Below are 12068 nucleotides of genomic sequence, written 5' to 3'. Positions count from 1 at the left end.
CCGGAAGCTGTACGCCGGCTCCCACGGCCACTAAAGCGAGATGAGCGCTGCAACCCCAGAGTCGGCCACGACTGGACCTAATGGTCAGGGGTCCCTTTACCTTTACCTATACCAGACAGGAGGCAAGAGTCATATGCAGGGGAAGCTTCAGAGCCGGAGGAAGAGGCAGGTGAGGTCAGCCAAGGGCCAGGTGTTTCCCCACTCTCTCCTGCCCCACTGTCTCCCAGATCTGTGGGAATATTCAGGGTGGCAGGAGAGAATATATTGTTTATTAATACAGTGGTGCCTCGCAAGACGAATGCCTCGAAAGACGAAAAACTCGCTAGACGAAAGAGTTTTTCGTTTTTCGATGTGCTTCGCAAGACGAATTTCCCTATGGGCTTGCTTCGCAAGACGAAAATGTCTTGCAAGTTTGTTTCCTTTTTCGTAAAACCGTTAATACCCAGGGTGCATTGCTTGAAGAGGTGCAGTTGCGACTTGACTTCGAGGAGCAACTCATAGCATGCGGTGTGGTAGCCTTTTTTGAGGTTTTTGAAGACTTTGCTGATTCTTGAAGCTTTTCCAAAACTTCTTTTGCAGCCATTTGGTAAGTTAAACTTTTAAAACATTTTTTGGGGTTTTTGGATTTTGGGTTGGGGTGTTTGGAATTCAAGGACTTGGTGTTGGGGAGGGGTTTGCAAGAATCTGGAAGCTTGTGGTTTTTTTTCTGCATTTTTATGATTTTTTGTGACCATTGGGCCACTCTGCTGTTTTTTTTTAAAAAAAATTCTGGGTTTGAATTTCTGTGTGGTGAGTGACTGGGGGAACAGTTGGGGAGGGGTTTGCAAGAATCTGGAAGCTTGTGGTTTTTTTCTGCATTTTTATGATTTTTTGTGACCATTGGGCCACTCTGCTGTTTTTTTAAAAAAAAAATCTGGATTTGAATTTCTGTGTGGTGGGTGACTGGGGGAACAGTTGGGGAGGGGTTTGCAACAGTTGGGGAGGGGTTTGCAACAGTTGGGGAGGGGTTTGCAAGAATCTGGAAGCTTGTGTGGTTTTTTCCTGCATTTTTATGATTTTCTGTGACCATTGGGCCACTCTGCTGTTTTTTTAAAAAAATTTATGGGTTTGAATTTCTGTGTGGTGGGTGGCTGGGGGAACAGTTGGGGAGGGGTTTGCAACAGTTGGGGAGGGGCTGGGGGAACAGTTGGGGAGGGGTTTGCAACAGTTGGGGAGGGGTTTGCAATTTCTGTGTGGTGGGTGGCTGGGGGAACAGTTGAGGTTTTTGAAGACTTTGGTGATTTTTGAAGCTTTTCCAAAACTTCTTTTGCAGCCATTTGGTAAGTTAAACTTTTAAAACTTTTTTTGGGGTTTTTGGATTTTGGGTTGGGGTGTTTGGAATTCAAGGACTTGGTTCTGGGTTTGAATTTCTGTGTGGTGGGTGGCTGGGTGCTTTTGGATTTTTTGGATGTGAAGCACTGATTTTTTTTTGGGGGGGGTTGCGAAGGTAGGAGCTGTGCTGCCATGGGACCCAAGAAGACTGCTGCTGCGGAGGCCGGCGAGAGGAAGAAGGAGAAGGTTACGCTGGAAATGAAGAAGGAGATCATCCGGAAGCACGACGGTGGAATGCGTGTGACAGACCTCGCCAGGGAGTATGGGAGGAATCCATCGACCATCGGGACCATCCTGAAGATGAGGGAGAAGATCCTTGCAACTGATGCAGCCAAGGGAGTCACCAGGATCGTGAAAAACCGCCCAGCTGTTCTGGAGGAGGTGGAGAAGTTGCTGCTCATCTGGTTAGAAGAGAAGCAGTGTGCAGGGGACACAGTGACTGAGGCCATCATTTGTGATAAGGCCAAGGCCTTGCACGCAGACCTTGTCGGGGAACAGCCAGGAACCTCAGGCGAGCCAGAAGTCTTCAAGGCAAGCAGAGGCTGGTTTGACCTGTTCAAGACAAGATCTGGAATCCACAGCGTGGTCAGGCATGGAGAGGCTGCCAGTTCTGATGTTCCTGCGGCTGAAGACTTTGCAGCGGAGTTCCTGGAGGTTGTGAAGACGAAGGGCTACGTTCCACAGCAGGTCTTCAACTGCGACGAGACCGGGCTGTTTTGGAAGAGGATGCCCAAAAGGACTTTCATCACACAGGAGGAGGCCAAGTTGCCTGGCCACAAGCCCATGAAGGACCGTCTGACCCTGCTCTTCTGTGCCAACGCAAGCGGCGACCTGAAGATCAAGCCCCTGCTGGTGTACCACTCGGAGAACCCACGGGCCTTCAAGAAACACAAGGTCGACAAGGAGCAGCTGAGTGTCATGTGGCGATCCAACAGTAAGGCTTGGGTCACATGTGTGCTGTTTGTGGACTGGGTCAATCTTGCTTTTGGCCCTGCTGTCAAACAGTACCTGCTGGACAACAACCGGCCGCTGAAGGCTTTGCTTCTGATGGACAATGCTCCTGCTCATCCTAAAGGCCTTGAGGAGGACTTGTTGGAGGAGTTCAGCTTCATCAGCATCATGTTCCTGCCGCCTAACACCACGCCACTGCTCCAGCCGATGGATCAGCAGGTCATCGCCAATTTCAAAAAACTCTACACCAAGGAGCTTTTCAGGCGATGCTTTGAGGTGACTGATTGCACCACCATCACCCTGCGGGAATTCAGGAAGGACCACTTTGACATCGTCACCTGCTTGAAGATGATCACCACGGCCTGGAACGGGATCAGCCAGAGAAATTTGAATTGCGCTTGGTGCAGCCTGTAGCCGGAATGTGTGGCACCAAGTGACTCTGATGCACCAGAGTCAACAGTGGTGCAGGACATTGTTGCCTTGGGGAGGACCATGGGCCTGGAGGTCACAGAGGAGGACGTCAGCGAGCTGGTGGAGGAGCACGACCACGAGCTGACCACCCAGGAGCTGGTCGAACTGCAGGCAGAGGCTGCGCAGGAGCAGGCCTCGCTGGAAGAGGAGGAAGCAACTGAGGAACGTCTGTCCTCCAAAGAACTGAGGGACATTTGCCTGAAGTGGAAGGATGTGCAGGCTTTTGCACAGCGGCACCACCCTGACAAGGACCTGACACATGACCTTGCGAACACTTTTGATACGAGGGTCATGTCGTCTTTCAGGGAGGTGCTGAAAAGCCGGATGAAGCAGCAGACCATGGACAGGTTCTTCAGCAAGAAGCAAAGAGTGGAAGAGGAACCTTCTTCGAGTGGTCCCCCAGAGTCTTAGAAAATGTACTGTACACTTTGTTGATTTTTAAATGTTTTTCTGTCATGTTTAGAAACTTAATGTATTGTTCCTTTAATTTTTGAAATGCTCTTTACAGTATGTGTGACTTTAAAGAGCAGTTAATAAACTCTTTTTGTACCAAATTTGGCTTTGTTTGGACTTTTTTTTACCATAGGAACGCATTAATTGAATTTCAATGCATTCCTAAGGGATTTCGTGCTTCGCAAGACGAAAAATTCGCTAGACGAAAAAACTCGCAGAACGAATTAATTTCGTCTTGCGAGGCACCACTGTATCCTTCCTAACTTGCGCTGACAAGTGCCTTTGCTTAGCAGAGTTTACATTCCCCTTTTACATGCACAGCAGGCAGCTGGTTGCAGGCTCGTGTGAGCCTCTCCCTCTTATACAATTCGGTCTGTCTCAGATTGAATTGTACGTGCCTGGTAAGTTCCCTTGAATCCCTCTTAAAAGAATAAACACACCACAATCTTATTCATAAGTCAATAAAAGACGTTTACTTACATCAGTTCACGGTTGGATCCCTGAAGGCAGACTTCGTTACAAATATGTGCATGTATTTTAATATTCTGTTGGAATATTCTGTTGGAAGCTGCCCAGAGTGGCTGGGGAAACCCAGCCAGATGGGCAGGGTATCAATAATAAATTATTATTATAAATTATTATTATGATTATGTGGATCTACCCCATATTGGGGGATAATCACAGTGCTTATGCTAAAAGCTGGTCAAACGAAGAAGGAAATGAAAAAGAGGGAAGGGCGCTGCGTGACTCTACCTTTTGTTACCTGGACAGGTTAGGTCACGCCCACCTTCTATCACATGGAAAAGGAAGGATGATCCAGCCCAGGAGGAACAGGAAGTTTCAACTGGCTGGACCAAACATCCCCTTGCATGTCCACTCTAGGAAAACAAGGAGTGTTGTATTTGACTGCTCCCAGTGGATTACATCCCACAAGAACTAGGAAGGGATTGATGAGGGATGAGCAGAGCAAGTTCCACATGGGCATAGTCTCTGGCTGCATGTGTGCAGCCCGTTAGGGGAAGGTATATAAACTCATGGAGGAGGAGGCGGTCCCTATTGCTGCTGCAACTGCTCCATTGAACAGCGGCTTAGGACCCACGTACCTACGGGACTGCCTCTCCTGGCATGCCCTGCAGAGGACCTTAAGGTCCACAAATAACAACATTTTGGAGGTCCCCAAGCCTCAAGGAGGTTAGATTGGTCTCAACTAGGGCCAGGGCCTTTTCAGCACTGGCCCCGACGTGGTGGAACGCTCTGTCACGAGAGACCAGGGCCCTGCGGGACTTGACATCTTTCCGCAGGGCCTGCAAGACAGAGCTGTTCTGCCTGGCCTTTGGTTTGGACTCCGTCTGACCCTTATGTTTCCCTCCCCTTATGGTCTTCATTTATCAGTTATTTTAAAATGAGGCTGCATTTTAAATTGCACTTTAACCTGTATTTTAAATTGGCTTTCCCCCCTCCCTCTCTTTCCCCCCCATTATGTTTTTACTGTGATTTTATTTTATTGGTGTTAGTCGCCCTGGCCGGGGAGGGCGGGATATAAATAAAATTTATTATTATTATTATTATTATTATGAACGTGGACCTGGGAATAGCTGCCTAGATGCTAGACTGGTGTGCATGGGTATTCAGAGCTGTAGAAACAACTGCCCGCTTTGACAATAAAGAGTTAACTTTTCCCCCTGTGCATTCCTTTGGTTGGGGAGCCCCCTTGACACCCTCCCATCACATAAATTAGCAGCACAGGGCCTCTGATTCAGAACGGGCCCCCAGGTTGGGGGACGCAGGGGGGTTTAGCACTTCACAATCCACTGCGGTTCCAATCTGGTTCGGACGCCTGAAATTTGCATCTTGGGGTCCCAACCTGCATAGGACCTCCCCATGCTCATGGGTGATGCTCAGGTGGGGCAGCTGCCCCCCCCCGATCCACAAAAATGATTGAAAATCATTGAAAGTACTCAGTTAATTGGGAAATGGTTTATTGAATATTTCCAGATAAATTTTAAACGTCTTAAAAACTATTGTAATAGCCTGCAGTTTTAGAAGAGTATATATTTAAAGCAGATGAATAAATGAGCAAATTAAGTTAATTTGGATATGCAAAAGATATTAAAAATAAATTTAAGGAACCACAGAAAGAGGGGGAAGTCCAGGTTTTGCGATGTTAAAATGGTTGTAAAATTAGTGAAATGTATGAACCTGAAAAGCATAAATAGAATTTTAAAAAGTAATCAAAATTTTAAAAAGTAATCAATTAATTGAGGTACCTCCCTGTCAGGGAACTGCCATCAGTACTGGAGGGGGAGAGCGAAAGCCAGAGGGATTCCAGAGAGCGTCCCGGGATGGGGAGAGGCAGCCCATCTTCTGGGGAAGAGAATCAGCGTAGCACCAGCGGAGAAGGGGGGCAGATGGGGGAAGTGGCGAGGCGGTCTCATGACTCCTTGCCTGGGACCAGCGGGGAGAGTAGGGGTCCTCCGTTGCCCACGCCCTCCCTGCACAGAAGGCTTCCGCGCAGAGAGGGTAGGGGGAGACTAGGCATCAAAGAACTTCTTTGCTGGAAGAAGTTTAAGAAACGCCCACTGACGGATTCTGCCAGCGATTGAGTCAGCCACGGGTGAGTGGCTGTCCAGACAGAAAAGGTTCACTTTGGCAACCCAGCCAGGTGTTTGCACCCAGCCAGGGAGATAGGCACCTGCTTACGCATGAGCAACCCCTAGAACCATTACACTCCCCACCCAGCAGATGCATCCCCCTCCTTCCGCTATGTAAATTTGCTCCTCGCAATGTGGATCAACAACTTTGGCTGCCCCCCCCCCCCGCAAAAAAATCCTGGCTATGCCCATGGTGTTCACAGGTAAAAGGCAATGCTTTCCCATAACGGCAAACTTTGCAATAAGCACCCTTTGTACTTTGGCCCTGAAAGTTGGAGGGAAGAAAACTAAAAAGGAATTTCTGCTAGGGGCTCATATCTCCACAATGGAACCATGTTTAAATCATTTATACATTTATTGACCCTAAAGACGTTAAAGCAAAGATTATGGGATAATGCACACAGTGACTTGCGATCTCGATCACACGCAGTCTGTAGTCCGCTGGCAGTAGGAATACAATATGGGCATGTCTTTAAGTTAGCACCTTACATTAAAAACCTGACAGTACAAAATTATCAAAGGATTTTCACCAAAGCCAGACTAAACGTCTTTCCTTCTGCAGTGTTGGATGGCAGGTTGAGAGGAGTTCCCTACCAGGACAGACTTTGCTTGTGTGCTCAAGACATCGATTCCATAAAACGTACCGTATTTTTCGCACCATAGGACGCACCGGACAATAGGACGCACCTTGTTTTAGAGGGGGGAGAACAAGGGGAAAAAATTATTCCACTCTCTGCCCAGCGCCCCTTCAGCGAAGTGGCAGGAGGCGCTGCACAGAGAGTGGGAGAATTTTCCCCCTCTTGTTTTCCCGCTCTAAAACAAGGTGCCGTTTAAGGTGCGTTCAGGCGGCTACCTTGGAAGCCTGGAGAGCGAGAGGGGTTGGTGCGCACCGACCCCTCTCGCTCTCCAGGCTTCAGGTTCCTTTCGACCTGCTCTTTGGGGCTGGCGGGGGGAAGCCCACCACCAGCCCCAAAGAGCAGGTCAGGGAGCAGCGGAAAGGCGCAGCGGAGAGGCTGCTGCCATAGTCACGCGTCACTTCTCCAGCTGGGAGAGGGTCGCGGGGGGCTGCTTTAGCTCCGCGCGCGGTCTCCCGGGTGGAGAGGTGACGCGCGCCTATGGAGGCTCCTGCCGTAGGCGCGCGTCACCTCTCCAGCCGGGAGAGGGTCGCGGGGGGCTTCTTTAGCCCCGTGCGCGCTCTCCCGGGTGGAGAGGTGACGCACGGCTATGGAGGCTCCTGCCATAGGCGCGCGTCACCTCTCCAGCCGGGAGAGGGTCGCGGGGGGCTGCTTTAGCCCCGCGCGCGCTCTCCCGGCTGGAGAGGTGACACGCGGGTATGGAGGCTCCTGCCACAGCCGCGCGTCACCTCTCCAGCCGGGAGAGGGTCGCAGGGCTATGGCGTCTTCGCTCCATAGGACGCACACACATTTCCCCTTCATTTTTGAAGGGGAAAAAGTGCGTCCTATAGAGCGAAAAATACGGTATTTTGTTGCACTGTGCAAAATATGAGCAAGCCAGGGCTGAACTGATATTACCCTTGCTGGTACCTTTCCTGGGAAAATCAGAGACTCACTATGTCAGGTTCCTATTGGAAGACCGGACAAATGCTAGAACATTAGCAGTGTCAAAGTTTTTATCGGTGGTTGCAAGAACCAATGATCCCTATATTGTGAACAAAATGCTGGAGGTAGGCTGTATGAATTGTGTATTGCTTTGTAACGATTTGTTGGGTCTCTGGACCGTAATAAAGATTGATTGATTGACAGCATTGATTTTCTGGCCTTTAGCCAGAACAGCTTAAAAAAAAAAATCATTCACAAACTTTTTATCGCTAATAATCAGTTAAATAGTTTGAGGATCTATACAACTGTGTAACATGCAGGAAACAGCATTTTTAGAGAAATCAAAGAGTGGAACTGAGGAAAGTCGGCGGGTGGGGGTGGGTGGGTTCTGTGAGGGGAGGGAGGAAAAATGGGGGGAAATAAGGATGATATGTTTCTGGAGAATATGTTTTGTTTTAATTTTGAAGAAAAGTTCTAAAAAAAAGAAAGAAAGAATTCAAGTCTTAAGAGAGTTCCTGCTTCGGGCATGTCCAAAGTCTGTCTTGGGGGCTTAATTTGGCCTGTCGGTCTGGTCGGTTTAATCTGGCCACTGTGGCAGTTTATTTCCTTTGGTAAAATCCTAAAAATACCTCAACAACTCAATCCTAAAAAAGGTCAACAACTTTGGTCGGCCCTCATGGCCCTTCACTTCATCAAATCTGGCCCTCTTTGAAAAAAGTTTGGAGTTTGGACACTAAGCCATGAGGACATGGCAGCTCCTACCACCACTGAAGTCAAGGGGGAAAGTTCTCTTTCTGTCTCGCTCACACCTGCTTAAAGGGATCTCACCTGGTGTCGGAAGACAAGACTGGCCACCTGACTGATGCTTGCTGGTCCCAGTTGCCTCCAGAGCTCTGGAGGAAGCGTCTCATGGGCTGACGGACCTGAGATTGACCATGTTTCACCATTCTCAGGTTAGACAGTCCTTGACACGCCCCTCACCTGGGAAAGTGCTTCCTTTGTCCTTCAGGTGTGGTCACTGTGGGAAAACAAAGACATATTTGAAAGGGAAGCATTGCAGTCAGATCCTAATTTGGAGAAGATGGGGTTACCATATTTCAAAAAGTAAAAACCAGGGCTCCCTGAAAGTCATTAAGCTTTTGTTAAGAAACCCCACAAATGTCAAAAGAACCATGATTTTAAAATGGACTTGCCTAAGATCCAGGACAAAGCAGTGCTTTTCTGAAATTTCCTCCGGACATAAAGTCTGCCTTTAAAATCCCAGTAATAGTAAACAGCATTGGAATAGCCTGGACAGGACACTTGAAATCAAGTTCTTAGCTCAGTCTATAGAGCATCAGACTCTCAGACTCAAGGCTGAGAGTTTGAGCCCCATGTTGGGCAAAATATTCCTACATTGCAGAGGGTTGGACTAGATGACCCACGTGGTCCCTTTCAACTCTACAATTTTATCATTCTATTTATTAATAAAATGATCCACTGCTCTTCGCTGGTAACTTACAATTCTCAGAACAACTAACGGTCAAACCATTTTATTGATTCATTTGTAAAATACTTCTGTGCTGCAATTTCTTTAAAAATATCAAAGCAGTTTGCACACGGAGAAAAAAACAAAACAAACCCATGTAAAAATTTGAAATCACAGATTATCCATTACAGAATATGTTTTCTTCGTTGTCGGCAGGCAGCATAGAAAGGTTTTCAGCAAATTTGTGAGCAGGATCTGAGTTAGGAGCGACAGTAATTAGATTACAATACTGTGGTTATGGTTTAATAGTTAGAAGACAGGGTGCGGCAGAAAGGGAGAAACAACAAGTACATGGAAAATGGGGTGGGAAGTAGATAAAAATGAAATGAAAGACAAAGTTGTGTTTCGATTGTACAGTGGTACCCCGGGTTACATATGCTTCAGGTTACAGACGCTTCAGGTTACAGACTCCGCTAACCCAGAAATAGTACCTCGGGTTAAGAACTTTGCTTCAGGATGAGAACAAAAATTGTGCGGCGGTGGCGCAGCGGCAGCGGGAGGCCTCATTAGCTAAAGCGGTGCTTCAGGTTAAGAACAGTTTCAGGTTAAGAACGGACCTCCGGAACGAATTCAGTACTTAACCCAAGGTACCACTGTACATGTTAAGAAGGTTGGAACTTAACAAAATGTTCCGTAATTGGGAAAAAAGAGAAAGGCTTTCATCAAATGTTCAAAGGTTAAAATAGAAAGTGTCTGGGTGCCCTGGGCTGTGGGTGGCAGGTAGTGTGCATGGCCCTGGTGCCGAAATTTGTGGGTGCACAGGCCCTTCGTCGGGAATTTTGTGGGTGCATGGGTAACTGGGGCCCCAAGGTGCCGGCACCCATAGGTGCTGAATCTCTATTCCAGAGGGTGGGGCAATTGACATTCAGGACTCCATGTCAAATGAGCCTCACCAATGCAGGAGACAACGGCTGACGCCTCTACAGATCTCGCTGTTCAAGGTGGGAAATAAGAGTTCAGGGGGTCCCTGGTTTAAGTTGTCCAGGGCTTTGTAAATTAATACAAGAACTGTGAGCCTGGCTTGGTAGCAGATGGGCAGCCAGCGCAGCTGTTTGGAGTCCAGAATTGGCTTTCTGAGAAGAGGGACCATCTCTTTAAAGGCGGCGGGCAACACTCCATCCCACCCATGTGTGTTTACCCTTGACCCGTTCAGTCTGGATAGCTTTAACAAGGTGGGATAAACAAGGATGGTGACAGCAGTCACGAAATTAAAAGAGGCCTGCTTCTTGGGAGAAAAGCAATGACAAACCTAGACAGCATCTTAAAAAGCAGAGACATCTCTTTGCCAATAAAGGTCTGTATAGTTAAAGCTATGATTTTCCCAGTAGTGATGTATGGAAGTGAGAGCTGGACCATAAAGAAGGCTGATCGCCGAGGAATTGATGCTTTTGAATTATGGTGCTGGAGGAGACTCTTGAGAGTCCCATGGGCTGCAAGAAGATCAAACCGATCCATTCTGAAGGAAATCAGCCCTGAGTGCTCACTGGAAGGACAGATTGTGAAGCTGAGGCTCCAATACTTTGGCCACCTCATGAGAAGAGAAGACTCCCTGGAAAAGACCCTGATGTTGGGAAAGATGGAGGGCACAAGGAGAAGGGGACGACAGAGGACGAGATGGTTGGACAGTGTTCTCAAAGGTACCAGCATGAGTTTGACCAAACTGCAGGAGGCAGTGGAAGACAGGAGTGCCTGGCGTGCTCTGGTCCACGGGGTCACGAAGAGTTGGACACGACTAAACAACTAAACAACTACAACAATGAACAGAAGGTTGGGACATACAAGCTGCAGTCACTGAAACCAATCCCACAGCACTGAGTTGACCATGCTTTTGGAAACCTTGCCTGGTGCTGCTGAATCTGAATCAATGCGGAGCTGATAAACTTTGTCCTCAAAGTGTTTAGCCAGCGGGTTACAGGCGGACACATTCGGAGATCCGCACTCTTAGTTAGGTGTGACCAGCATCCAAACCACCTGGGAAAACACTGCTAGCGCTGGGTGTCTCCCAAAATATACAGTGAAGGATCTCTTTGCTGCACCGACAGCCTGATCATAGACTCATAGAATTGTAAAGTTGGAAGGGCCCACGGTGGTCATCTAGTCCAACACCCTTGCAATGCAGGAAACTTTCACCCGACGTGAGGCTCAAACCCGTGACCTTGAAATTAAGGGCCTCGTGTTCTACCAACTGAGCTACTCCAGGTTTATGATCCTGGAAAGGTGATCAGTTATCTCCAGAGTGAGATTTACCCCAATGTAATGGAAACAAGCACTGAAGAATTGATGCTTTTGAATTCTGGTGCTGGAGGAGACTCTTGAGAGTCCCATGGACTGCAAGAAGATCAAACCTATCCATTCCGAAGGAAATCAGCCCTGAGTGCTCACTGGAAGGACAGATCCTGAAGCTGAGGCTCCAATACTTTGGCCACCTCATGAGAAGAGAAGACTCCCTGGAAAAGACCCTGATGTTGGGAAAGATGGAGGGCACAAGGAGAAGGGGACGACAGAGGACGAGATGGTTGGACAGTGTTCTTGAAGGTAGCAGCCTGAGTTTGACCAAACTGCGGGAGGCAGTGGAAGACAGGAGTGCCTGGCGTGCTCTGGTCCAGGGGGTCACGAAGAGGCAGACACGACTAAACGACTAAACAACAACAACAAAAATGGAAACAAGAAGAAATTCCGATGAAAGAAGAATGGCAGACGAAATTAATGGACTATGCAGAACTGGAGAAAATGAGAGGAAGGATTCGAAACCTGCGGGACCAGACATTTACAGAAGATTGGAAGAAGTATATGAATTAGCTGAAGAGCAACTGTAATCAACAAATTACACTAGTAGGACTACAAGAAGTTTTGTAAGGAGAAACATACGAAGCGTTACAAAGTAGAAAAAGATAGAGGTATTGGTTATGAGTTTGAAATGTAATAGGGAAGATAAGAAATGCATACTAAGAGATTAGACTGGAAAATTTTCAGACAGGATTGATGGAAGTCAAAAAAATTGAATAAGATGTAAAAGTATGTTTAATTACTGTTGAAAATGAGATGTTAAAAAACTATATATATATATATATATATATATATATA

At 47.6% G+C, this 12068-nt stretch overlaps 1 protein-coding gene across 1 annotated transcript; it reads left to right on the top strand.

Annotated features, from left to right (window-relative positions):
- The first annotated feature begins 1260 nt into the window (after positions 1-1260).
- LOC310764632 (tigger transposable element-derived protein 1-like) lies at positions 1261-2749 on the top strand. Its single transcript, XM_083618965.1, has 2 exons — positions 1261-1411; positions 1456-2749. Exon 2 carries the CDS (start codon positions 1504-1506, stop codon positions 2734-2736), a length of 1233 nt encoding a protein of 410 aa, XP_083475091.1. The 5' UTR covers positions 1261-1411; positions 1456-1503; the 3' UTR covers positions 2737-2749.
- Positions 2750-12068: the final 9319 nt, after the last annotated feature.

The sequence above is a fragment of the Podarcis filfolensis genome (genome assembly GCF_964270895.1).
Source record: "Podarcis filfolensis genome assembly, chromosome: 6".
In the NCBI taxonomy this organism is placed as follows: Eukaryota; Metazoa; Chordata; class Lepidosauria; order Squamata; family Lacertidae; genus Podarcis; species Podarcis filfolensis.
Note: the sequence above shows the minus strand (reverse complement) of the source record. Positions and strands in the feature narration are given on the sequence as shown.

What these genes read in the sequence shown, in the direction of transcription:
- LOC310764632 (XM_083618965.1), top strand. Translation starts at nt 1,504, where the DNA reads ATGGGACCCAAGAAGACTGCTGCTGCGGAGGCCGGCGAGAGGAAGAAG.